General features: G+C 48.1%; 1 protein-coding gene across 3 annotated transcripts in view; it reads right to left on the bottom strand.

The window, feature by feature from the left end:
• CDC42 (cell division cycle 42) overlaps positions 1 to 26973 on the bottom strand; it is a 39279-nt gene that overhangs the window by 7542 nt on the left and 4764 nt on the right. For all 3 annotated transcript variants that reach the window (XM_066606744.1, XM_066606746.1, XM_066606745.1), the window contains exons 2-5: positions 7213 to 7361; positions 4941 to 5013; positions 3116 to 3225; positions 2380 to 2577 (exon numbers count right to left, since the gene is read on the bottom strand). In XM_066606744.1, the coding sequence (XP_066462841.1) occupies positions 2380 to 2577; positions 3116 to 3225; positions 4941 to 5013; positions 7213 to 7317 (486 nt within the window). In that variant the 5' untranslated portion in view covers positions 7318 to 7361. The remainder of the gene's footprint in view (positions 1 to 2379; positions 2578 to 3115; positions 3226 to 4940; positions 5014 to 7212; positions 7362 to 26973) is intronic.

Raw genomic sequence — 26973 nt, 5'->3', positions numbered from 1 at the left:
AGCTTGAGTGCAAATGAAATATGACAATGACCAGGTACAAAGCACAGAAAACTACTGCAGCTTCTAATGCGGAAAAGTGTTATAAAGGAAAAAAAAATGATTAATAAAAGAATTCCAAGCTGAGAAAGTAAATCTTACACAATGAAAGGCAATTAACACAAAAAGGTCAGCAGCAAAAGGGACCTCAGGGAACAAAGAAAAAGGCAAGATGACTGAAGAGCAGAACGAGGGTTTCAGGATGTTTGCTGAACGTAAAAGCCAAAGTAATAAAAAAAAAGCCAAAATTAGAGAACGTAAGAAAAGGCGTGACATGTCAATCAAAAGGTACTAACTGGACTCTCCTAAATCCATTTACAAGTGGGTGCCTTTGGCTCATAAGAAATGATGTAACATCTATGACATTTTTTATATTTTCTATTAACCATCAGATTATATTTACATATTAGCATCTTACAGAAGAGACGCAATGGCCCTGTACGTTGTTATAAATATATACACACCAAGTACATTGTATGTGTATATATAATGTACATAAGATAGATACAGATGCAGCAGAGCCTTAGGTATCATTTGGTATAACTCATGATAAAATTACCCAAGTTATGTAAACTCTGTGAAACAAAGTTAAAAGGGGTTGTCTGGTCGTCAAGTATTGATGGCCCATCTTCAGAATAGGATATGAATGGTAGTTTGGCAGCGGTCCATCACTCGCTGGGTCGGTGCAGAGAGGATTTCTGCAGGAAGCTGACAGCTCTGTTCCCACCCGCTTGGTATTGCAGGCCAAGTTTCCATTGAAATGAATAGGAACTTGCCCTGCATTACCGAGCCTGGTTTTTGCAATGCTGTTCGCTTCCTTCAAAAATCAGCTCAGTGCACCAGTGAGCGCAGCATCCCAGTGAACAGCTGATTGGCAGAGTTCCTGGGCAATGTGCTCATCTACCATTGAGGACTAATCCTCAGGATAAGCCATCAATAGTTTACAACTAGGCAACCCCTTTAAAAGGGCTGAACCGATAAGACTTATGCCAAGTGCAGGGCAGTACATGATACAACGACTCTGGAAAGAATTTTCTGTGTCATGTTCCATCCCCTCGGTGTTATGTCTCAGGCAGGACTTACCAGTTTTGCCCACAGTGTCCCTTTAAAAGGGCAAGCTCAGCTCTGCTATATGTTCGTCATTAATTTAGGCGTTTTATTGGACTTCTTTCACAACTATTCAAAATGCAGTAATTGCTGCAAGCATTTAAGAGCACTGACATGTCTCAACCACTTACTTCTGTTTTCAGGAATACTGGTGCAGCAACGGGATGTTCAAATGTTGTTAAAGGGAAGCAAGAAGCAACTTTGACCATGGCATGACTGACTAATTAGGATGTGAGGGTAACCAATAACAAGAAAGCTGTGGTTCTCCAACTGCCAGCAGCATGCAAAGCAAACTAAAGCGCTCCGATCTGTACCATCCCAGACCCACAGGTTTCCTAATCTTAAAGTGGGTCCCATAGGAAGACACAAAGCTTATCAATAGACTCCTAGCGCTACTTCATAACGCCTTACATGTAACAAGGCAGCTCCACACAATCGCTGTGACGTAGTAGTTGAATAAAAATTGACTCCATACAGGAGGGAATCTTTTGCGCCAAGTAAGGCATCAAAAAAAAAAAAAAGGGGGGGGGGGGAAATGTGCAAAATGTGGGCCATTGGCTATAAACAACCCCTCCGCCTTTGTGGGCCTCTTTACTATAAGGGTATGTAAAAGGTAATAGAGAGGAACATCTCCAATAGAAGCATGGAGTGGGCAGTCTCAAAGCCACTGCAACGGAAGAAAGCAAAGCATCCATTAATGTGCAATGCTTTCCGTTTACAGGTGGGTGGTGCTGCCGATTAGATACCAGCTTGGAGACTTTGGATTAAAAGAAAAAAAGAAAGTGGTACCTCAAATCTGTCAGCATTTTTTTTTCTTTAATAAACCTTAAGAAGTGTAGGGTCAGCATTCATGAACCAAGTGAATAAGGCTGAGCTGCAAATCAAGACAGCCTATAAACAAGAGTGACATTGGGATGGGCTGTAACCGAGCACTTGTTTCTACTCCCTAAGATTATTATTGGCTGCAGGGAACTTTCCTAAGAGCTTCAAAACTATATGCAAGTGCTTCAACTTTAAGGAGGTATGTAAGTATTAAAGGACTGAATTTGAAAAAAAGATTGCTTTCAAGATTGTACATAAGACCTGATGATCAGAAGTTTTAGTACTTATGGATTGTTCACTGAATCTCTGAGCAGGAAAAGAGAAGGAGGAGGTACGGACTGTTACTGCACACAAGACCCATGAACAGAGGGTAATAATGCCAAGGTGTCCGTGTAATGCATGTGGCCTCCTTACCTGCGTCAGTGCAGAACACTCCACGTATTTCACTGCCTTCAAGTCTCGGGCCAGCTTCTCAGCTGTCTCTGGAGTGATTGGCTTCTGTTTATTTTTTGCAAGTTTCTCGATTGTGGAGGGGTCATCTCTTAAGTCGATCTGTGTTCCAACGAGCAAGAATGGAGTCTTGGGACAATGATGAGTTATTTCAGGTACCCACTGCAAAACAGAAGGGTCATGAAAATTTATCATATGAAGGTCTGACACTGATCTGCCAAACAGATCATCAAGAAGTAAACCAGTGATCAGGGTGCTCCCCGATTAGTTAAACCTGCCCAGACCTACTGCACACGACCACTTTACAAAAATGGGATCAGAATTTGGGTAAAGGGAGGGTTCCCCAATTGGAGAACAAGCCCAACAGTGGGCAGTCTCACTAGTGCAACTCTGCACAACCAGCTGTTATCACTGGGGACAACATTGCTGCACCTCTTTGCAGAGTCCTTTCTCTAGCTAATAGAGCAGGAGATTTGCTACACTGTCCATATATTCTAATACGATTTGACAGTGCTTGTCCTGATGAGGCAAACCCATTTCAGTCTGATCACGGTGCTGGGCACCACATATCAGCGCAATTCTTTGCCCCAAGCTTAAGCTCTCTTTAAAACCCCCTAATAGAAGAGCAGAAACTACATCACGCTAATAATACATTATCTGCCATCCAATATTCAAAGGCAAAATAAAAATCACACGTTACCTTTTCTTTCACATTTTCAAATGATGAAGGAGAAACCACGGAGAAGCAGACCAGGAAGACGTCTGTCTGTGGATAGCTAAGTGGTCGTAATCTATCATAATCTTCCTGTCCTGTAAGCAGAGTTCAGCATCCATTATTCACTGTAATTCCATATACTGTACACGGCCAGCAGTACAGGACTACGGTACAGAAGCAGGCACCAGGGGGAAAGAGATCACATCCATTTATATTTACCAGAATTCTGTGCTCCCCCAAAATCTCATCGCCCTCTCAGATACAACAGCTCTTTAAAGCCGGTTATTCAATCTTCTGCATGCAGGATCTAAGCGACTGAACAGTTCTGTTTCAGTTGCTGCATGCACTTCCACGGGACGATGATCGTCCAAGTTCGCACAGGAATTTGAATGATCATCCTCCTGTGCAAATGGACCATTAGCAGGATGAAGTCACTCAGCTGTGATAGAGGAGCATTAAGGCCCATTTACATGCAAAGATGATCGCTCAAAATTCGTTCAAAAGACGGGAAGAATGACAGTTTTAGCGATCATTTTGCACTAATGCCCATAAGCATCTTATTACCTTTATTTGCATGTAAATGCACCTCCAGGAGCTGGATGCAGAGAACAGCAGGTGGTCTGATCTCTGCATACAGCTCCTTGGTTCTGCCTCGGAGCTGCAGGCAGAATACAATGTAATCACCGGTCTCGTGGAGAACACAGCATGCAGTCCCTGCTATCAGCTCTCCGGCCGAACAATGGATTTTATTGCTCACCTAAAAATCATCGTTTGGCCGAAAAGTAAACAATGGTAGCATTTATACGCAACGATTATCGCTCAAAAGACACCGTTTGAGCTCATTTTGAGTGATCATTGTTGTGTGTAAACGGGCCTTTACCATTCCCCTTATCAATAGAGTGTGTCCCTAATAGTAGCGGTAATCAATTCATAGATTTCCAGGAGAAATTGCAAAAACACACACACAATGTAGAGTTCTAAAGGGGGCTGTTCACATCATGAACGTGTTTAGTGAAGAAATGCAGAAAGTTCCCAGTACTTCCACCAAACAGACATAGACCCCTATTCACAGAGGCTCAACTAGTGGTCGGGGTGATACACAGACATACTTTTTCTTAAAAAAAACAGTGTAAAAAGAAGCACAGCAGAATGCACTACATCTATCAGACATATAATCTGTATATACTGTATATATTTAACCAATAGGTATATTTAAGGGAATAATGCCCTTGAGGTATAGCCATGACATGAGCAGAACCTTTACACGGGGCAGCTATCAAATGATAGTCGTTCTCCGTAAACACAGCCTCCAACTAGGTGACAAGCAATTTGCTCACCAGTTGCTAGTCATTTCATCTCAGCTCATCTGAAAGATAGTCATTGGTTAAAAAAAAGTTGTCTGGTGTGAAATGGCAGTTGTTCATATTTAACCAACCTGCAAACAAATTTGCATGGAGATCCCCCCCACAAATGAAATGTCGGCAAACAATGGACAATAAACGTGTAAAAGCAGACAAATGACTGTCGTTTTTACGCTTCAGGGACTTTTGTGGGCGATAGTTGCTCAGTGTTATGGTACTATAAAAGTCAGCAGTCAGCCGAACACAGGAAAAGTCCTCTACCCCGACAGTCAAGTGTCAGCAAATAGGACTGTACATAAAACTGACACTTAGAGCACCTGCAGGTAAACTTGTTTCTAGCATAGAGCTAAAAAGCGGAAATTCACAGTATCTGACTATTAAAATGATCTGATATTGGATTATATAATATAAATATTTATACTATTTTTACAAATTCACTTGAGGGTTACCTGCTGTGTCAAATAGTCCTAGGGTGTATGGTTCTCCACCGATCATAACCGTGACAGCATAGTTGTCAAATACCTGAAATGAAGCACATTACAGTTATAAATCCTGTCGTACGGCGCTACATCCATGACTGAGGGCAGTTCTATAAGCGGGATGTTCTAGAGTAGACACATTCTCAGTCGGTATAAGTACCAGACTGACCAAATAAGGGTTTACAGAACGATATTGATGATACGTGTATAAATCCTATAACTGCACCTATCAGGGGGACATCTACCCATCAGCAGCCCAACAAGTGATGACCTTCCTGTTTGTTTAATTAGTTAGAGAAACAACCAAATGCGCTCAAACTCCACAAGTCCAGAGGATTAGTCATCTATGTCCGTGTTTGTCCAATTAATGAGTACACATCTGGATAGCGCACCTCCCATCCACACACTGAGCTTGGCCTAAGTTAGTAGTATCTGCAACTCTACGGTTATAGAACTCAACTTAAGGGTTCTAGCCGTGCATGTCCCATTTTCATGAAACCGTAATATACCATGATTTTTTTTTTCACAAGGACTACTAGTCCGTGTAAAAAAAAAAACACCCATTTGTATAGCCATATAGGCAATACCAAGGCTGTGTAATGTACATGGAATTACACAGACAGCATATGGCTCCAAAATACTTAAGCGTGTCGAAGGCATACTTAAATTCCACTTTGGCCAAGAGATGAGGATCCTAACTCAGAATTCTCCCAACACTGGGCATTACAAATCTGTGACAGGTACGCCCATTTGGCCCATGTAGGTTTTACTCTGAAATGCTTAGTTTGACTGAGCTCTTGAGTCGAAGGGGCCGGCTGCGCCAAGCTCTTCCCGCCCGCAGCGTCAAGAACGACAGCTCCTCTGTGTGCGTGTGTAGGGAGACAGCCTGCAGTCTTGATAATACAAGTAGGAAGAGCCGAGTGCAACCCTCCACTGACTGAGAAGTTTGACAAAGAGCTCTTAGGAGGTTTTTCTGAAACGTAGCGTATCTGTCCCAGGTTGATGCTGCCTGTAGTAAGGGCATCATGAACCTGATTGATAGGTTCACTTTAGAGAGAGAAGATATGATCCGTATTATTACTGGCATCTAAAACTACCCAACTGCATGCAGGGGTTTAGCACAAGCTACCCGTTAGGCTGCCTGTCCATGGGCGTCGCGATATCCCGCGGAGCCGCTGCCCGGGAGCAGGAGCTGGCAGACGGATCTTCGCTGTCAGCCTATCTGATAGATAGGCTCACCGCGGAAAATCGCGGCAATTTGCAGCATGCTGTGATGTGCCGGCCGCGAGCGGAGAATCGCCATGTGTGGGAAGGGGGGGGGGGGGGTAAAAGCGCTTTCCATAGCAACGCTACGGAAAGCTTTCACTATATTCCCTGCAGCCGAATTATCGCCGTGGGGAACGCAATGAAAATATGCCCGTGGACAGGCAGCCTAAATGTTCTCCAGTGGGAGCCTCCACTATCAGAACGCGAAATCTCGCCAACCAATTGCTAGATGTCACGTTCTGGGTATAAAAAAAAAAATCCAATAAAAACACTACATTAATACAGTTATCAATAACTGCTTTTTAACTAGATAAAAGTGCCTTTTTAGACAAATTCTGAGATCTCCAGATAAATAGCAAGATCTCATGTTCCTAGAGTGGATGCTGGGGGGAAATTAGAGAATCAAATCATTTAAATGGCAGCAATGAAGCAGATTTTTTTTTGTAAAGGAGTTTTTTAGTTTAATTTTCATTGAATTTATTTTTACCCCTTTTGAGGGGAGGAAAGAAGTACGACTACTAAGGTGGAAAAAAAACCTCAAACTGAGTTTCTGATGACAGGTCCTACAAGTATGCAGAGCGGCTTCCTGTTTCTAACTTTGCAATGACACTCCTTGCCTTGTACAGCGAAGAAGGCCGGCAGTTATGTCAGACAAGAGGTTTGCAATCATTTGCAGAAAAGTAGAAATGGGTGAGGGGAGATGTTGGCACTTGTCCTATTTTGTAGTGGCAGCCATTTTTGCAAAAGTGACTAAAGGAGGGGCAACTTTTTTTCCCCTCTTATTTAAAGGGGAATCGGCCACATCTCCACAGCACCATAAAATTAAGCTACAATGTATTTTTTATATTTGCCTGTCGGCCTGTGTAAAATGGCTTTTCGTTCATGGTGCTGTGGGGACATGACAGGTTCCCTTTGTTCACCGGCCATTTGGCTGTCGGGTGTGATGGGGTGGGCCCACAGCTTGGCTTCTACTTACCGTTGGTACGTATTCTGATGGAAACTTATTTGTTGTGTATGAAATTAAGAGACATGTTTTACCAACGGCACCATCCCCAACGACCACACACTTAATAGTCTGCATGGCTGCAATCTTGTGTTGTCAGTCTCCGCTGTCTTAATGCAGACCTGTAATAGAAAGAAGAGACATCATTAGATAAACAGTCAGTAGAAAATGATTGTGAAATATCTACATAGAGCACAGACCTCCTCAATAAAGGGATGCAAGGTAAAAGGGAGCCCACACACAATACCCATCTGTAACCAGGCATCAATGGGCACGAATCATTACCCTGCTCTTCTGGGCACAGCAAGAACTAGGCCAGCTGTGAGGTTGACCATGGAACTATGGCTTCTATATGACCTGCTTGCACAAATATTTGCACTCCACCCGCTGCCAAAGAATCTATGCGCACAATGCGGGCACAGCGCATCGTATTGCCCCACAACAAACCATAGCTCCAAGGGTTTTCCCACAATAAGGAAACATTTTATAAGGACGCCACAAGACTATAAGGAGGTGAACACAGCATAATGTCAAGCCTTATACTTCCCATCAGCAGGGCACAACCAGTCACAGCCAACCCAAATACCTTCCCCCGAGTAGACAATGCGGTGGTCTTCTTGAGGCCCCCCAGACATTACATGTGCAACGTATTCTGCGAGAAACCAGTAGGATAGACTTCTACGGAGGTGTTTGATGCGCACAAACGTAGAGCACTCTGCGTGAAATGTGTCGCCAAAAGCAATAGGTGTGAGCCAAAGGATGCTGTGGGGGGTCTATTCTCTGCATATTGCGTGTGCAAATACACCTGTGTAAATCCACACTGAGGATCAACAGGGCCTCATAGGTTGGGGCCCAAAGATCGTAAAGGGATCAAGCCTGTGTTACTATTGCAGGTTGAGTTCCATTCACCTCAAAAAGGACTCAGCCTGTAGTACCAACTTGGACCACTGCACAATGTATGGAGCTGTCCATTTCCTGCAGGAAAACTGCTAGCAGTGCAGCAACCCCCACAAAGAATCCCTGCACTCAATCTATTCAAGCACATAAATACATCTAGCTACTGATCCCCAACAGGAAATGCCTCCCGCCACAAAACTTGGTCACTTCATATTAAACACAAGAATTTGGTCAGTTTTAGAACATTACTACATTTATTCCAGTTCCTCATTTTTCTTCTCCATTTAAGGTCGGTTTAGAGCTCAAAACGCAGACAAAGTAAGTCTCTGTTCGCGTCACGTTTTGCCTTTACATTTGCCGTTTGTCAGAAACGTGTGCGATCATCGCCCGAGTCCCGTCCCCTGTTCACCTAACAGAAGCCAACAGTGTTTTCAGGCTTCATCAGGCTGGAACGCAAACTTTTAGTAGTCTGGAGCTTTCCTAGACGGGGGGCCACTGCAAAATTACAGCACTGGGGCCTATAGGCGACCTGCGCTGCCGTATGGGCCGGTACATCTGGTGCTGAATGTACAGTCTTTAAGGACTTTACTTCGCTTTTCATTTCCAAGGGCTGATGTGTTTTTGGGCACGAAGATGAAAGTGAACCAAAGTCAATACTTTCCAACTAGGACAGTTTGTATTCTGTAGGCCTCTAATGATACCCAAGCTGTAGCAGTCATCACATGCGGCGCTCATTACAGATCGCAGCGCCTCTATAAAGCCGACCACATTCATCACTCTGATGTCCGCAAAAAAACCATCCACAACCGAGTGAATGCCGGGGCTGCAATTAGATTGGGCGCGTCCGAACTTCATGGCTGAGGCTTTTTTTTTTCTCTTCAGCTTGCACCCCGGCGTTACTATTTGACGCAGAAACACGTCAAAATTCCGCATGTGGATTTTGCCCATTGACAGGGTTAAATCCACGTGCGGATCTGCTGATTTTGCTGTGGTTTATAGAGGTGGATCACCTGGAATCCACTGCAGAAATACCGTCACAGTAAGTATTACAGATGACCTATTGGCCGGTGGGGCAGATTTTACCAGTGTAGTAATTTATGTTGTGTACTTTCAGTAGGCATTTCACTTCTTCAAATGAGGGGGTGACATCCGTATCAATATCTGCATGTAATGTGGATTTTGATGCAAAGCCAAAGCGAAATTCGAGGTGAAATTTCTGCAACATGTGAACAAACCCTAAAATGTAACTGCTTTACAGGATACTTGCGGTATTATTGTATCTTGTCACCACCGGAAGCTAGGGCTTGGTTTGACAGGGCTTGGATGGAGGAACTCCCCTGTCACATCTTCCTGATTGGCTACAATCTGTAAGGCCCTAGCAGCACAGTGTGTAGTGATTTTTGGCTTGCCTGGAGTGTTGGGGTTAGTTTTCCTGTTAGGCTTACATTATTAACATGGAAGCATTTAGAGCAAATAATGTAAGCCCAACAGGAAAACATCCCTAACCCTCCAGGCCATCCAAAAATACAGTTTGCACGGGGATCAGGCTGCTTCTTTATGTGGCCGGACTTACAGAGCTGCTGGTAAACGGCTCCGCTGATCAGTCGGCCCGACTGGCACTCAGCGCTGACATGTGCCGACCGGCGGCTTTCCGCTTCCTCCTTGCCGGCCAAGGCCATGGGAAGGGAGGTGGGAGAAGATAGGTGGCAGGGAGAATCACAGCGGGCCGTCTTCCTCCACGCCGGCGACAGTTACAGTGGCCCCATTAAAGGGGAGAGCAGCAGCGACACTACAGCCACCAGGTACAGTGCCGCCGAGGAGACAGTGGTCTGTGGGAGGGGGTGGTAAAACAGGAAAACGCTAAGGGGCAGATGGGAGCCCACAGTGACTGCAGAGCTGCAGGGAGGCCGCCGCCTACAGTCACAGTGGAGGCCACAGCACAAGCAGTACACTTATCAGGAGACCGCCGTGCAGAGTTGCAGGACCTGCTGTGAGCCCGAGAAAGAGGAGCCCATCATGAACAGGGGGTGTTACCCCCTGTATCTTGTTTCCACCACCACTACCGATGGTGACAAGATACAATAATACCGATATGTAATTTCCAGCACTGAAAACATACGTAGTAAAATGAATGTTGTGTAAAGCTCGTCGTCACCAAAATCCCCGGAAAACTAAGACAAATATCCTTGTTGGTTTATTATATTCGCAGAGAACAAAGAATATGCAGAAGTAATCTTCTAGGCGGTCAGGAAGTTGAAGCGTCAACCACAGCAGTCCATCATGTACAAGGAAGGCATCAAGGGGCATCAGGGGTCTCTGTGCACATAAGGGGGTCTCAATAAGGCCAGTCAGGGACGACAAAAGCTAGAACACGGCTTTAGCTTATGAACAGAACAAAAGGGCTCCCTGGAAATTCATAGTAAGATTCAATAACCCGGATACAAACATACAGAAGGACTAGATCAGTGGTGGCGAACCTATGACACGCGTGCCAGAGGCGGCACGCAGAGCCTTCCCTGCTGGCACGCGCCACATCGGCCGCTCACCACTTGTGAATACCAGCAGGGGCCGCGGCTCCCCTGCCGGCATTCACAAACGGCACTGCTAGCCGCGCTGATCCCGGCACACACTGACTTCAGTCTGCAGCTGGAATCCCCCTCCCCCTAGCCCCGACGTCTCCTACTACTTGGTTCCGCCGGGAGGGGGCGGTGTCCAGCAGCGTGTGTGTCAGAATGTGTGCCGGGAGCATATTAACACTTTCTTCCCCACTTCTGCAGCAATCAGCAATTCCCAGCAACCTGATTGGTTGCTTGGTTTGGCTGATTCACCAAACAACCAATCAGGTTGCTGGGAATTACCTATTGAGGCAGAAGTGGGGAAGAAAAAGTTAATATGCATGCCAGGACCATCGCTGACCAGAAGAGGAGCTGAGCTTACAGGAGGAGGGGGGGGAGGAGGAGGAGGTAAGTATGTGGGTCTCGGGAGGCGCACTGTGGGGTGTCACTAATGCACGGGGGGGCCGCTGGGAGGGTGTCACTAATGCGCTGGGGGGGGTGTCCCTAATTCACTGGGGGGCCGCTAGGGGGTGTCCCTAATGTACTGGGGGGCCGCTGGGGGGGGGTGTCACTACTGCACTGGGGGGCGTCTCTAATGCACTTGGGGGGTCACTGGGGGGGGTCCCTAATACACTGGGGGCCACTGGGGGGTGTCCCTAATGAACTGGGGGCCGCTGGGGGGGGGTCACTATTATCGCTGTGGGGTGGGGGACACGATTACCGCTAGGGCCGCTGTGGGGTGGGGGTCACTATCACCGCTGGAGCCGCTGTGGGGTGGGGGTCACTATCACCGCTGGAGCCGCTGTGGGGTGGGGGTTACTATTATTGCTGCAGCGTGGTGGTCACTATTACTGCTGGGTGGGGGTCACTATTATCGCTGGGGGTGCTGGGTGGTGTCACTATTACCGCTGGGGGTGGGGGTCACTATTACCGCTAAGGGCCGCTGTGCGGTGGGGGTCACTATTACCGCTGGGGCTGCTGGGGGGGTCTCACTATTACCGCTGGGGCTGCTGTGTGGTGGGGAATGTTTACATGTGGCGGACATGGGCAGGGCCGCTTCAAAATAGACAGCGTGCAGATTTTGACTACTTTTTGGATGCGGAAATGCTGCAGAATTTTTCACAGAAATTTCCCCTGAGAACATTCTGCAGTATTTCTGCATCCAAAAAGCAGTCAAAATCTGCACGCTGTCTATTTTGAAGCGGCCCTGTCCTTTTAAAACGACGGGGGTAAAATTATATGTCGTGATAAGCCCCGCCCCCTGATGTATTGGCACTTTGCGATAAATAAGTGGGTTTTAGGTTGCAGTTTGGGCACTCAGTCTCTAAAAGGTTCGCCATCACTGGACTAGATCATCAACGGAGAACCCGGGAGATTCCATCCTCATACAGGAAATGCCATCCTGTCCGTGGAGATCCCCATGTAGAGAGATGAAGAGTTGTGGCAGATATTCCCCATATTATAACGAGCGGACCGCAGATACACCGCGACACGAGAGAGCGTTAAAGGGGTCCTCAACAATGAATACGTTACCCAATTACAGGTAGACATGTCCCTTCTTAGGGTCCTTCAAGACGTCACCGCCGGCTCGTCTCCCTCATGCTGTTTATACAGCAGATACAACGCCGGCGCGTTCAGTCTTTTACAGTCACCTTATTCATGAATGATAGCAACTGAACGATAAGTAAACTAACCAACGATGACTAACCCTATGACAAGGTGTCATATTTACAGTGATTGGTCCATAATGGGTTAAAACGTACCCGATTAAGGCAAATCCCAAATATTTTGCAGAGCTTCCGAGAAGCATTATGTGGAGCGCAGGGCAGGCAGGCTCCCTGGCACCCCCTGCAGGCTGCGGCACGTCACACCACAGGTCAGCGACTGCTGGATCTGCCTTTACTTGCTGCCATTACCTAACAGCACTGGGAGGAAGCGCTCTGAGTCAGCGAGGGATGACTGCCTGCTGACACAGCCAGAAGAAGGGCTGAACCGACCCATAACACCCCAGTAATTACTCCCCGTGCTGGAGGGCTGGGCCGGCACATTTTTATTGCAGTTTTTCAGTGTTTTTGATGTGCTTTTTAAAGTGACTTGAAGTCAATGGTGGCTGTCTGACCCACAGCCCATCGGAGATTAACACTGCCTATGGGCTGCGTGTACCCGCGTCATCGCTTAGCGACGGCACAGGAAATACAAACTTTGGTTTAAAAAAAAAAAGCAAACTGTACAGCACACGACCGACAGCGTGCCGTCACAGTGGTGTGCAACGCAGAAAATTCAGGTACGCAGGATCACCAGCCACGCTCAAAGCCAAAATCCGCTGCGGGCCTCCAGCATGCGGAATCCGGTTCGCATACTGGAGAAGCTGGTGCGGCCATCTTTGTTTGTCCAGGCCTGGAGGGTCGCTTTAATTGCTGAAAAATATGTATTTTTAAAACCGCATGCGTTTTTACCGTAAATCGTCTTGATTTTTGCCCATGTGGCTTTTGCACATAAAGTGCATGGTTTAATGTATTTTTCCTGTAAAAGCCGCAGGACCCCAAAATGTGCGGCGATTTGTGGTAAAACACATACGATTATTTAAACGCATCTGGCAGCAACTAAAATGCACATTTAAAAGGCTGCAAAACTGCAATGAAAAGGTTAAAAGCCATGGAAAAAAACCAGGAGGGAACTAAGCCCAAGTAGGCACAAAGCAGGGCGCCGGCGAGGATCCGGGCTCGTTCATACTAAGGGGTTCCGTCTTTCTGCTCCGTTATGCAAGTAGGAAAACGCCACCAAGTAGCCAAACCCATCCGTTTTCAGGCGGCATCAAAAGACCCCAAGGACTATAAAGGGTCTGCGCCGTCCAACACTTTACAGCAATTTAATGATGGAGGTTCAAAAGGAGCCTCCTATGCGAATGTCAATAGACCCTTAGGGCTCATTCACACGAAAGCATTTGCGCTGTGCATTACACGAGCAATACGCAGTGAAGCAGAACGCAGGGATTTAGAAGTATTCGATCACATGAGTGTATTTCACGGGCACGCATTTGCACAAAAAAAAATAAAAAAATACGCAGCATGTTCTATTTTCGTGCGTACTGTGAAAATAGCGCATATTACGTTAAACTTAATTTCCCATTGAAATCTAAAGGAGCATGCCTGCGTACAAAATACAGTGCCCATCTGGCAGATGCGCTTACACCCGCGTGAAGACGGGTTTAGGGCGACTTGACATGAGCCATCCGAGTGCTCAAGCCAGTTACTTTCACGGATTTGTCCTGTGTAAACAAAGACCTGAAGGGAACGGGGTGACAAATCACTCGCCCGTCACTGGTTGCATTGTTTTAGCTCACTGAAACAAAGCGACTTTTTGCTCGGTGTAAGCAAACACTCATTCAGGTTTGATTGACTGCCAGTTCACCAGGAATGAAGACAACGAATGAAAGACCTCCGACACATTCTGTCTCCATTCACTGAACAGCCATCACTCCTGAGCTAGAAGTCTTGGGATGACCGTCAGGCACTGATGCATCCACCAGTCACCCCGTGTAAAGCCGCCATAAAGATACCTTCCCAGCGACTATTGTTCTTTGCTTTCACACAGGAGCGATAGTCTGTTGGAGAACGATGCGGAACGAGCTGGAGATCTCTTCTGGAAGACAGCCTGCATTCATTGCAAACAGGCAGTTGCTCAAAGATTGAGCTCTTCCTGTTTACACCGAGAAAGAAGTTGCTCTGCAGTTCCGTTCCAGCTCACTGAAAGAGCAACTATTGAGCAACTTCTCGCTCAGTGCCCTGTCGGGGGCCAACTCACCCACAATCGATTATCAACTATCGGCCCCTGTAAAGGTACCTTAACACTTACCTCTATCTTTACACAATATTAGAACAGGGAATGGTAAGTGATTGGGAAGGCGGCTGGCGCTCCTCGCACAGAGCTGGCCATGTTCAACCACAAAAGGCAGCATTATGAAGTTTTACCATCCGTACAGATAGGATGACGGAACAGATACAAGAGCTTCCGGAGTCCATTTCCTCTCTGAACCAGCGACTGCATCATCGCTTCCTCTTTCACATCTAGGTGTCCCAGATCTCCGTGTAGAAGTACTAACGGCCTGAGGCGGTGGCTACATGTCACATCACCAAATCCTGTTATCAGACATCAGGACTTTCATGGACATCAGTAGAAGTCTAACAAGCCAGGGCCTTATACACAGGCCAATAAATCATTCAGATTTCCACGATCCAGCACGCTTATTTTTTAGTGCACCCCCCCAACTGGACGGACAATTCGTTTGCTTAGTTTCTGAACCCCGGATCGGCCCGTGTAAACAGGCAGTCGTTCACTTATGAGCGACTGCCTGTTTATTGTGAATGGAGGCAGGCGGGCCAGAATGATGCCCAGCTGCTCCACCTTCATTCACTGTGAGATGATCATTCCTGTGTAAAAGCACAACAATCACTGGGACCACCCGTCGGGCATCTGCGTTCCACAAGTCGCCCAGTGTAAAGGGGCCCTTGGGCCCGATAGAAAGTTTCTAGGCGTTTGAATTCCTGACTCCGTGGATTGTAAACACTGGGCTAATCTTGCAGAATTAGAAGGAATGACAGGCGTCTAAATGACTGCACGTATGCGAGCGTCACCACTAAAGTCGTTAGCGGTCAGAGAGTTTAGACAGGCAGATCGTCGTGGGCTTCACCTTCTATGTAAAGCGCTGAGCATTTACATGCAACAAGCCCACGATGGTTAAGGGGGTTGTCTCGCGGCAGCAAGTGGGGTTATACACTTCTGTATGGCCATATTAATGCACTTTGTAATGTACATTGTGCATTAAATATGAGCCATACAGAAGTTATTCACTTACCTGCTCCGTTGCTGGCGTCCCCGTCGCCATGGTTCCGTCTAACTTCGGTGTCTTCTTGCTTTTTTAGACGCGCTTGCGCAGATGCATCTTCTCCCTTCGGCTGGTCTTGGAAGCATCGGCGTTTTGGCTCCGCCCCCTTGTACGCATCATCGCGTAGCTCCGCCCCATGACGTGTGTCGGTTCCAGCCTCCTGATTGGCTGGAATCGGCACATGACGGGGGCGGAGCTACGCGATGACGCGTACAAGGGGGCGGAGCCAAAACGCCGATGCTTCCAAGACCAGCCGAAGGGAGAAGATGCATCTGCGCAAGCGCGTCTAAAAAAGCAAGACGACACCGAAGTTAGACGGAACCATGGCAACGGGGACGCCAGCAACAGAGCAGGTAAGTGAATAACTTCTGTATGGCTCATATTTAATGCACAATGTATATTATAAAGTGCATTAATATGGCCATACAGAAGTGTATAGACCCACTTGCTTTCGCGAGACAACCCCTTTAAAGTCAGTGATAATGAATACTAGACAATTTGTTTGCATTTACACTGGACAATCATAGCCCCATGTACATGGCCCTTAAGGCAGAACCTGGTAGTAATGGCACCTCTAAGCAGCTCATAATCTTACCTAAAACTATTGTATCACAAGGACTACAATAATACACATAGAGTGCCATTATATTACACTACATGGACGGAATTATGTAGACGCCCCTCCTCATTAGTCAGCTTGGCCACACCCAATGCTAGCAGGTAGAGTCAAGGTGAATCAAGCATGAGGCCATACAATCACCCTAGACAAATATTAGCGATGGACTGGTCATACAGAAGAGCTCGGGGACCTTCCCAACATCCTTCTAAGTGTGGTAAAGAAAATACTAGCCATTACAACACAGCAGAGTCAGACTTTCCCAACCTCCCCCCTCTTACAGTTCTCTAGTAGCCGCTCATTCAACAAGACTTGGAGGTGCAGTCTTCACTGTAAGCGTTCTTTACTGTAAGAGCAGTGAGACTATGGAACTCTGCCCGAGGACGTGGTGATGGAGAACTCACTAAAAAAGCATAAGACGGGCCTGGATACCTTCCTTGAGTGTTACAATATTATAGGTTATAGTCACTTAGGACTTCAGAAGGGTCGGTGATCAGGGGATTATTCCAATTGCCAGACTGGAGTAGAAAAGGAATTTTTTTTACCTTAAATGAGGAATATTGGCTTCTACCTCATTGTTTTTGCCTTCCTCTGGATGAACATTGGGGGGAAAATAGGCTGAACTAGATGGACATATGTCTTTTTTCAGCCTGACATTCTTTGTTACTAAGATGGCCGTCCCCATAGTCATATACGGACAACAGAATTTAAAGAGAGAAAAAAAAAAAATCTACAAATCAGAAAATATTAGAAAAATGGAAAACGTTTCACCATTTATAATTTGTGAATCAAGTGATATATTCCCTTTAAAAGGTTTTTCCAGGGAAGATATTGATGACCTATCGTCAGGATAGGTGTCTGGGGGTCTGCTGCTCTGGACCCCTCAATCAGCTGATAGATCAGGCCTGTGATGTCAGCTTTAGACCAAGGGCAGCTCAGTCCCATTTAAAGGGGTTGTCTGGTTACTGGAAAACCCCTCTTCAATAGGCGCCCCTGGAGTAAAACAGAGACATCCTTATCCCTTCTAAAATGCTGGAATCCCATTGCTGCGGCCTTGGAGATTCCTGTGACAGATGTCATGTGACTGCTACAGCCAATGAGAGGCTGAAGTGTCACCAGCCCGTTCACCGGGCAATTCAAGGAAGTGACACTGCGGCCTCTGATTGGCTGCATCGGTCACGTGATTACCTGTGACATCATCTGTCACCAATGTAGTAGATTTGTGATAATCTGCGGGATTCATCTGTCAAGTCTCCTTCCACAGCGATTCCTCAATGGCGCCAATCTTCTCCTCGCACTTGCAGGTTTATCTCACCCTGTATGTATGCATACGTTGGTGATATTTTACAGGCAGGAGTCACCTATAATTTCTGATGGTAGCAGCGCTGGATCTCTGCGCCCGCAGGAGGGGTAAGTATCTCTCCCCCAGGGGGTCCTACTGAAGAGGGCTTGGTCAGTAACCGGATAACCCCTTTAAGTGAATGGGTTATAAAATGTACAATGCTGTGCCCAATGTGGAGTGAAGTGGCCGCAGCGCTGACCCGACCACCGTGGTCACTTAAGTCAGCTGATCAACAGGGATCCCGAGCAGCGGATCACCATAGATCCAATACAGATCACCCATCATGAGGCTAGATCATCGATATCTTAGTCCCAGAAAAACCCTTTAAGGTGAATTCTGTGATGAAGCATCTATCACAGATAAATACTAAATCGGTGTGGGTCTGTTTGCCAAAACTCCAGTCCCCTCAGCCGCAAGACCACAGTTTAAAGGACTGACAGGAGGGGCAGTCGAGCACGAGCCCGCCACTGCATTCTCCGTCTGTACAAGCAGCTGGGCCCGGTGGTCCTCCGCCGTCAGTCCCGTACACGGAGTGCAGGATGCATGCCGGATCACCTCTATACGAAAGGAACTTTTACTGTGGGTTTGGAGAGGACGGGGGTCCCCTGTGCTAGTGAATGCTCAGGAGATCCCAGCCGTCATATCAGCTGTAATTTAGCTTTAGGCCCCTGTTTACGGCAGCGATTTTGCCGGCGGTAAACCGCCGTCGAATCACGCCGTCTGCGGCTTTCCATAGCATTGGAAAGCGCCGGCCCCCTGTCCACAAGCGGAGAATCGTTGCGATTCTCTATTCGCGGACAGCAATTCACAGCATGCTATCAGATTAGGCTGGCCTGCGGCTCCTGCTCCCGGGCGGTGGCTCTCGAGGCGGAGCTCGGCCGCGGGATACCGCAATGCCCGTGGACAGGGGGCCTTAGGGTAAAATATCCTTTTAATGGATACAAACATAAAACAAACATAAAACTGCAAAATAGATACAACACAAAGGCATTCCCATTCATCATCATTCTCAGTCCGCTGACCTCATCCCCCGGTCTGCAGGGTGATGCAATTTCCTTCCTTTACAATTCTGCCTTGATTTCCATAAAGGACCAAACAGGATTACAGCAACATATCAAAGAGGTTCCAAGGAAGCAACTACTAATGACCCATCATAAAGATAGGATAGTCATAGCCAGATTCACACCCACTGAAATCATCCTGAGCCTCTAGCGCCTCACTGCAGTGACGCCTTTAGATCGTGCAGACTCATAGGCTGTAGAGGTTGGCATCCCAGATGGTCCCATACATGGTCTATTGGTGATAGATCTGGTGACCAGGCCGGCCCTTGTGTGTGCGGCCGACCATCATACTGCTGGAAGATGCCTCTTGGAAGCCGCCACGAGAGGAACACATGTGGCTGCAGGATGTGCTGAACATATCGCTGGGCTGTCATTGTCCCTCGTACCACCACTAGGGGGTGACCGGCTGTCATATGTGATGGCCCCTCCAGACCACCACACCAGCAGGAGGCAGTGTGCTGATATACAGCAAAGGACAGGATTGAGGTGATCACCCCGAGTTCTCCGGACACAACACGGCCATCGTCGGCGACCAAACTAAACCTGGATTAATCACTGAAGACAACCGGGTTCCACTATACAGCATCCAGCCACCTCTGCAAACGGAGGGGATGGTGGGTCAGAGCCAAAGACAGTACATGTAATGGGTGGTGTGTGCAAAATGACCTTCAGGAAATGGTTCAGACAGCGCCTCCCGTCTCTGGATGGCAGACAATGAAACGGTTGAACCTGCTTGTTCTTGTCAGACGCTCCTCTCTACTGGTGGTCTGTAGGAGGCGTCCTGAGCCCAGTCACCTTGTGTACCGTGGTATGCATCCACTGGTCCCAACTCCTCCTAACAGTCCGGTCAGAATGGCCCGGTGGCGGACAATTCATCGATACGACCCTCCAGCTTCTCACATCCCAATAATGCGCCCCTCTCAGACTCTGGTAACGGGGTGAAATCTCTTCTCTGCGTCGTAGAGGCATCTAGTGGTCAACAAGCTCTACACAAGCAGAAGAGGAGGCCACTACACACAAGGAGCCCCCGAGAGCCTCTTATAGACCAAGGGGGGGACCATTTGTAGAGCCTCCGGTGAGAAGACCGTTCATCTAATCACCACAACTCTCATACTTTACAGATCTGCTCGAGGCCTCATGCCCATGGCCGCGATTGGCTCCGCCAGCGGAATGTCGTAGCAGAGTCCGCCACGGCGCCCCCCAAAACCCCCATACTCACCACTCCGGATCCACTGTACATGTCCCGCCTGGCGGGCTGGCACACATGCTCAGTACAGCGTGTGACACGCAGGCAGTGCCGGATGATGCGGCCGGCGGTGGATGGGGATGCGTATTCACGCAATACTTTTGCTGGAAGCCGGACGCGCATATTCCTGCGGCAAACAGAGCATGCCCCGTTTTCTTTCACGCCTCGGAATTCCGCAGCGTGAACATTGAGCTATTAGGTTTAATAAAACCTAATAGCTTGCGGGACAACGCCGCGGATTTCCACCACGTAAATTGCGACAGGAATCCGGCCGTGGGCATTAGCCCTGAGATGTAAATGCATGCCGAGTTTACAGCAAAACGACCACTTCTTCTGGGGGCGCGATATTATACACTTTGTAAAAAATATATATCAAAACAGACGGCATCAATCACAGGTAATTAGTAGTTATACTGAAGACACACCTGACGGACGATCCAACAAGACACAATCTAACGATTACGAAGGTGGATTTCACACCATCATGACAGCCATAAGGTATAACGATTGCGGCAGCCAATACAGGCTAATGATAATGTCACACGACTGAATGACGGTGTGACTCACTCCACCTCACGGGTTTAGAACTGTCCCTTTGCCAGAAATATTCCATTTATCAGATTGATACAAGGAAGCCTTGAGTAAGTGAGAAGTGACAACCGTGTTGGCTCGCGCGGCTAGGGACGGCCACAGCGCCAATGATGCTAAGCAACCAGTCCGACCGCTCCAGGAGTCCCCGTACAGGTCGGCCCTCCGGCTCCCTTCATACATCATTCGCACAAGCAAACAATGGCAGCGGTCACTCGGTCAGCCCGTTTATACAGGCAGATAACGGCTCAGTTTGTTCGGAATTGCGTTTGCAGATCGTTCAGTCCTTCACACTCAGTGCACCAGAGAATGTGAACGACTAAAGGATCGCTGTTCACACGCGACGTGCGGACAAACATTGTTACGCCTGCGTAAAGTGAACGACTGGCAAACAAATACATTTTTCGTTCAACTACTGGCTGCGTTTACAAGGAACGTTAAAAAAAATAAAAAATAAAAAAAAACCACCACTGATTGTGTGAATCTGATAGAAGCGTTCAGGTACGGCCGGTTTCACACGGGCGAATTTGCAAGCATTTTTGTGCATGCAAAATAGCACAAGCATAAACGGTAATGAGCGGTGCCAAGCCAGTAGGCAACGTCACTGTGTACGGACGGCGTGCCACATGTGCAGGTCTGCCCGCTGCAAGACATGCTAGTAGGAGCCTGACCCAAGCCGGTCTCACACAGGCCTTTTTACAGAAGCGCTTGACAGCGTTTCTAATGCATCCCATCATTGCAATGGGTGATGTGGGGCATTAGAAAGTAGAACGGACAGCATTTGATTAGCACACCGTTAAAACCGCTGCACTAAAACACTTGTCTGAGCGGCCCCACTGAAATCAAAGGCGGCTCAGGGTAGTGTCCTCACTGGGCGGTTAAAATCGCCTGTGTGAGAGCGGCCCTAATCACATCAGAGATTGTAACCCAATGTGAGCCGTTACCAGGGTTGGTCGTACATAACCAATCAGATTGCAACCACCTTTAGGAAACCAGTAATAACATCCGCTTTTGTAAACCCACATTGCAAAAATTGCTCCTCACCCCCCACCCCGCAATCCGTGATAATAACCTCATATAGTAAGAAGTCCCCCCTTTCTGCCGCATTGCCCCCTTATAGGTGGGCCTAATTTCATATACACACACACACACACACCTCTGTTGCACCCCTGCAGCTTTGGTCCGCCCTCCCGTCCACATAGCTCTGTTATGTTCAGACACAAGTACAGCAGTACAATGATGGGTGCATAAAAAGTACTGTTAAACGCTGTAATATGCGTTTGAAAACACCATGCAAAAATCGCTGTAAAATGCAGCGATTTTGGATGCATTTTGTGAACGCATGTGAGAGCGCGGTCGAAGCACGGGCATCACCACCCATTGTTTGGTAAGCCACATGTGCTAGAAGCGGCTCCAAGACTGAGGAAAGGCCTCCACACAACACACAGGAGCGCCTCACCTCCCACTTACATCACATGAGGCCAGTTTACAATTCTACCTCATGGAAAAGCTTTATGAGCCGCTTACCAGTTTATATGCAGTGCAAAGGTTTGCTGACGTCATCACTTGTCACTGCATGCTCAATCATAGGAGGGGAAGCAAGCAGGACTGCACAAGTCTCGCGCCGCTCCGCCGCCCCCAAGTCTCGCGCCGCTCCGCCGCCCCCAAGTCTCGCGCCGCTCCGCCGCCCCCAAGTCTCGCGCCGCTCCGCCGCCCCCAAGTCTCGCGCCGCTCCGCCGCCCCCAAGTCTCGCGCCGCTCCGCCGCCCCCAAGTCTCGCGCCGCTCCGCCGCCCCCAAGTCTCGCGCCGCTCCGCCGCCCCCAAGTCTCGCGCCGCTGATCACTGCAATCACTAGCATACTGATCGAAAAGCAGGATATGGTGCGCTTAGTTACCTGTATGTAAACAGTGACTGGGAGGAAGGACGGTTATTCTGCTACATTGGGAACAAGGCTTCACCCTCCCTGGTAAGGTATTCCTGCGTCCGAGGCCTCTTTCACACAGCCATATCATAGCTGTATTCCTGCGATTTCTGTGCGTTATCGCTGAGTTTTCTTCCCAGAAAGACAATAGGACTTTCTAATGTTAAAGTCGCATCACGCGAAAATCACGATTTTGGGCATTACGATACAACAAGAATGAAGGCTCCATAGGGAAACATGAGCTACAAAAAAAAAGCGGCAATATACAGCAGGCCGCAATTTTTTCTCTCTCGCAAGATATCAGATAAAACATGGCCAATGTGAAGGAACCCACTGCAGAGCACGGGCGGCACATACGGGCATATCCCTGCGATTTTGTCACCCGTGTGAAAGCAGCCTCAGGGCATACTTACATGGGCGATGCAAGCTGCGCCTGAGATGGTCTGCCCGCTGCGTAGGACTCGGCACATTTTATGTCCTGTTCTCATGGGAGACTCGCACAACAATAGGACGTGCAACGAGTTTTCAAACTTTGGACCATCAGTACAAGGCAAAAAGAAAATCCCATGCAGATTCCATCCACGGAGCAATCAGAGAGCCTAAAATCCGTGGATGTGAGAGCGCCATCAGACTGCGGCATCACATCCACACGAGTACGGCCGGGTACGCTGGGTCCGGAGCTCCCGGGTCACAAAGGACGGCTTTCAGGCTTTGTGTCAAAAATCACAGCACTTTTGTTTCATGTGTTTTTTTGGCACAACTTTGTACAAATCTGTGCAAAAAAAGGGCAAACATGAGGCTGTAAGAACACACATGTGCACCGCACACCATCACACAGGGGGGAGCAGCTGCCCGCAGCAACCAATCAGATTACAGCATTCTTTTATATGGTCGCCATCGTTTGAACAAACTTATGTTCATTTGACAACCAATGCGATAACTAGGACCACAAGTCACGTTACTTACCGGACCGGAGGCGAGCCGCCTGAAGAGTCACCCCTAGGGCCGGGCTCACACCACAATGTACCGCGAATATCGCTGCAATTCAAATCCATTGATTTTCGCTGTTCCAGTAGCGTTTATTGCCGCATGTTCTGTATTACATGCGATAGAGCACTAGTGTTCTCTGTAAGTTCCTACAAAAAGCTCTGCAGACACAATCACATAGTGTGTTGTTTATACGCAATGTCAGGGGGACAGGGCGCAATTTTATTTATTTTTTTAATGAAACCAGTCAGCCGGTACATGACGATTCTCGTGTCCACGCCGCAGTAACACACTGCTATATCCCGTGTGAGCCCGGCCTAGGGGCGCTTTTAGACTGGAGCCAACGACTGAATGACTAATGACAATCGTTTGCTTTTCAGTCGTCATTAATTTTTTTTACCCACATAAAAATCATCTCTGGTCGTTCGCTTTTAAAAGCGATCATTCAGTCCCTCTCATTCACCTCTACAGCGTCTGAGTGATTCTCATCTGAACGAGCCAACGATGTATCTGTCTGTCTAAACAGACTGCCCGAGTGCGAACGAGCTAGTGACGTCAAACAAGGATCGGCTCATCTAAGAGGACCCCAACTGTTGTCCACTGCCTGTTGTGAAGTGATGCCTGACTATTAACAGGTGGATTACCATAACCCTACAATAGGATCACGTGTTAGAAAGCAGCTTGTGGCGCCTCCATGTGGCAGAGGGCAGCAGATAGCTCTATACCACACATTTTGGCAAAAGCATAGTAACATAGTATGCAAGGCTGAAAAAAAAAAAAACTATGTCCATCTAGTTCAGCCTGTCTCCCCCCCTTGTTGATCCAGAGGAAGGCAAAAAACCCTCAAATAAGGCAGATGCCAATTTACCCTATTTGGTGGGAAAAAACTCCTTCCGAACTCCATAATGGTAGATTCTTGTGCCAAATGGGATTTGTGCAAAAACCTGTGACTTTTTGTACCACCCTCAAGGTACACCACTGTATACCAGCCCACATAAGGTGACCGGGACCCATAGGGATAAGGCAGTGGGAGTTTTCCTGATACATAGGCCAGCATAGCCCATCAGAAGAACGTGCCCCGCATCACACGCTCAGTGAGGGGCCTATCAGACGGGCCAGATTGTCTGCCCATCGCTGCTTGTTGTCCACATGGGCCAGCTGTAAGCCTCCCTGTTCCTATGAGGGGATGTACAGCTAATCAGACAGCTGATCTGCGATCAGGTGACTTGTACTTTTTACAGGGCCAATCAGGCTATGTGACAGTACCTTTAGGCCGCCTGCAGACGGGCGGGTCGGATCCGGTGGCGAGAATTCTCGCCGCGGGACCCGACCCGAGCACCTGCAGGCAGGAGCGCGTACTCACCCGCGCCCGGCGGCCTCGGCTCTTTCATGTGCCGGCTGCCGGGCAGCCAGCGCATGCGCAGAGCGGAGCCGGCGGCCGGGTGAGTGACGTTTCTGTGCAAGGCTCTGCAAGCCCCGCACAGAAATAGGACATGCCGCGGTTTGTTTGCCGCGCGGCCAAACCACGGCCGTCTGCATAGGAGTGTGTATTGTAATGCACTCCTATGCAGGCTTTTAGTGGCGGAAATCCCGCCGCGAGATTTCCGCCCGTCTGCAGGCGGCCTTAGAGAAAACAATCGTCCAAATAATTGCTCAATTAACCGAATGCATAAGATGGTTCTTCTTTCAGCTCTAAAAAACCATGGGTTGATCTGAAGTCACAGTCCGTAATTGAATGACTTGCGAACAAATTTGCAGCGGTTTTACCCTGAAAACGTTATCGGAGAGAACAACTAATGCAGACAAACCAGTGAGCGGCGCTCGTATACGTCAGCCATAATTCTGAATAGCTGCTCCGTGTAAAGCTACCTTCAGACCGGCTTCACAGGGGGCGAGAAACAAGTGGCGGCACGTCCCATCTGGGCCCGTGCTCTCGCATCGCATCTCGCAATGTGCTCAATGGGGCCGGAGGCAGCATCGCACCAGGCAAGGATCGCCTCTTCCCTTAAGTGATGCCAGGCAGTTTTGAAACAAAAATGCCTCATATCTGCAGGGAAAATGTATGTTGGCGAGCGCGGATTCGGGCCGATATCAGGCGCACCGCAAGCAGCGAGCCTCAGGGGAGTGGAGTTCTCTGCACTAATTATGCTTCTAAACACCCTGAAAAAATCCATGGTTTCCTGCAGATCACTTCTAGACATGGAAAAGTGTCCGAATTCCACACGCGGACTCTGCCCACTGACCGGACCAACTCTGCATGCGGAGCCGCAGTAACATCCACAGCAGACAGTCGCGGATTATGCCACGGTTTTTAGAGGCCGTATTCATACCTTTAGGAGGTGTTCAAAGGTTGGAATTTTCCGTGGCGAATTCTGCATTTAAAAATTTAAAAAAAACAAAAACGCAGCTTTCTAACATGGCTTTGGGCTGCCTGTCCATGGCCATGACAGAATATTGCTACAGATACTCTGCCGCAGGGGAGCACTGACAGGTCTCTGCGGTGTGCCTATCTAACAGACAGGCACACCGCTCGTGGACGTCGGGCTGCGCTTTCCCTAGTCAGCCTATGGAAAGCGTTCACGGTGCTGCCCGCAGGCGGATAATGGGCACAGATAACGCAGTGACATATCGCCCGTGGACAGGCGGCCTTAGTTGCAGATTGAAAATGAAACACATGGCTGTTCTCTGCAGCGGATTCCTTCCCTGTGGGCAGAGGGGGTTTGGCAGACCACCAGTCACTACACGGCATTGTCCTTTTTTGCAGAATATTACAGCTGAGGGTCTACAACAATTCTGTTGTGTGTAAACCTACCCATAAAGTGCCTTCAGAAAAGCCACAAAGGCTCAGCGATGCAGATTCTAGTGCAGCCGGTCAGCGCATCGCCCTGCGCTGCCAACACAAAGGCTCCTTGTATAATGGGGGATGCAACATGAACCATTACTGGGTAGATCGGTGGTCCCCAATCTGGGGTGCCCCACCCATTACCAAACTACAACTCCACACAGCGGCTGAGAGCTGCAACCAGCAGAATAACCTCAAGTCGGGGACTCCAATGAAGGTGATACACAGAGTAACCTTATGTAACGACTCATTAATTAGTGTCCCGGTCGCGTTACATTTCAGTACTGTGTATTACTGGTGCCGTCACCGTACAAAATCAGGATATACAATAGTGAGTTTTAGGAGAGGAACAGGAAAGGGACCATCACGCTGTGCCCTGTTCACTGTATAGCAGTACTCGGTACTGCAGCTCAATACTAGTCCTTTGAATGTGACTGTATGTAAAACTGCAGGCCAAGGAATAGGCTGTGCCACTCATCTGAGCACCATGCCGCCAAACAGCTAAATGGTAGGGCTGCCAACAGTCGGACCTTAGCCAATCGTATATTGATTACCTGTCCTAAAGAAATACTTTGCAACCAACAAATCTATAAACGGGTTGTCCAAGATGGGGGAAAAAGATTGAAACCAAATCCGCCATGGCATAAAATAATAAATGAGCTAATACTCTCCTGGGTGCCCGCACGCCCACCGTTGACAGCTCTAGGTCTCCCCTGTGACAAGTGGTTTACAGGCTACTACAGCTAATCAGAGCTCAATTACTAAGCGGTGATTGGCTGCAGCAGCCTGTGCGC

The sequence above is a fragment of the Eleutherodactylus coqui genome, chromosome 6 (assembly GCF_035609145.1).
Source record: "Eleutherodactylus coqui strain aEleCoq1 chromosome 6, aEleCoq1.hap1, whole genome shotgun sequence".
Lineage (NCBI taxonomy): Eukaryota > Metazoa > Chordata > Amphibia > Anura > Eleutherodactylidae > Eleutherodactylus > Eleutherodactylus coqui.
The sequence above is the reverse complement of the archived record's forward strand: the minus strand, read 5'-3'. Positions and strand labels throughout refer to the sequence as shown.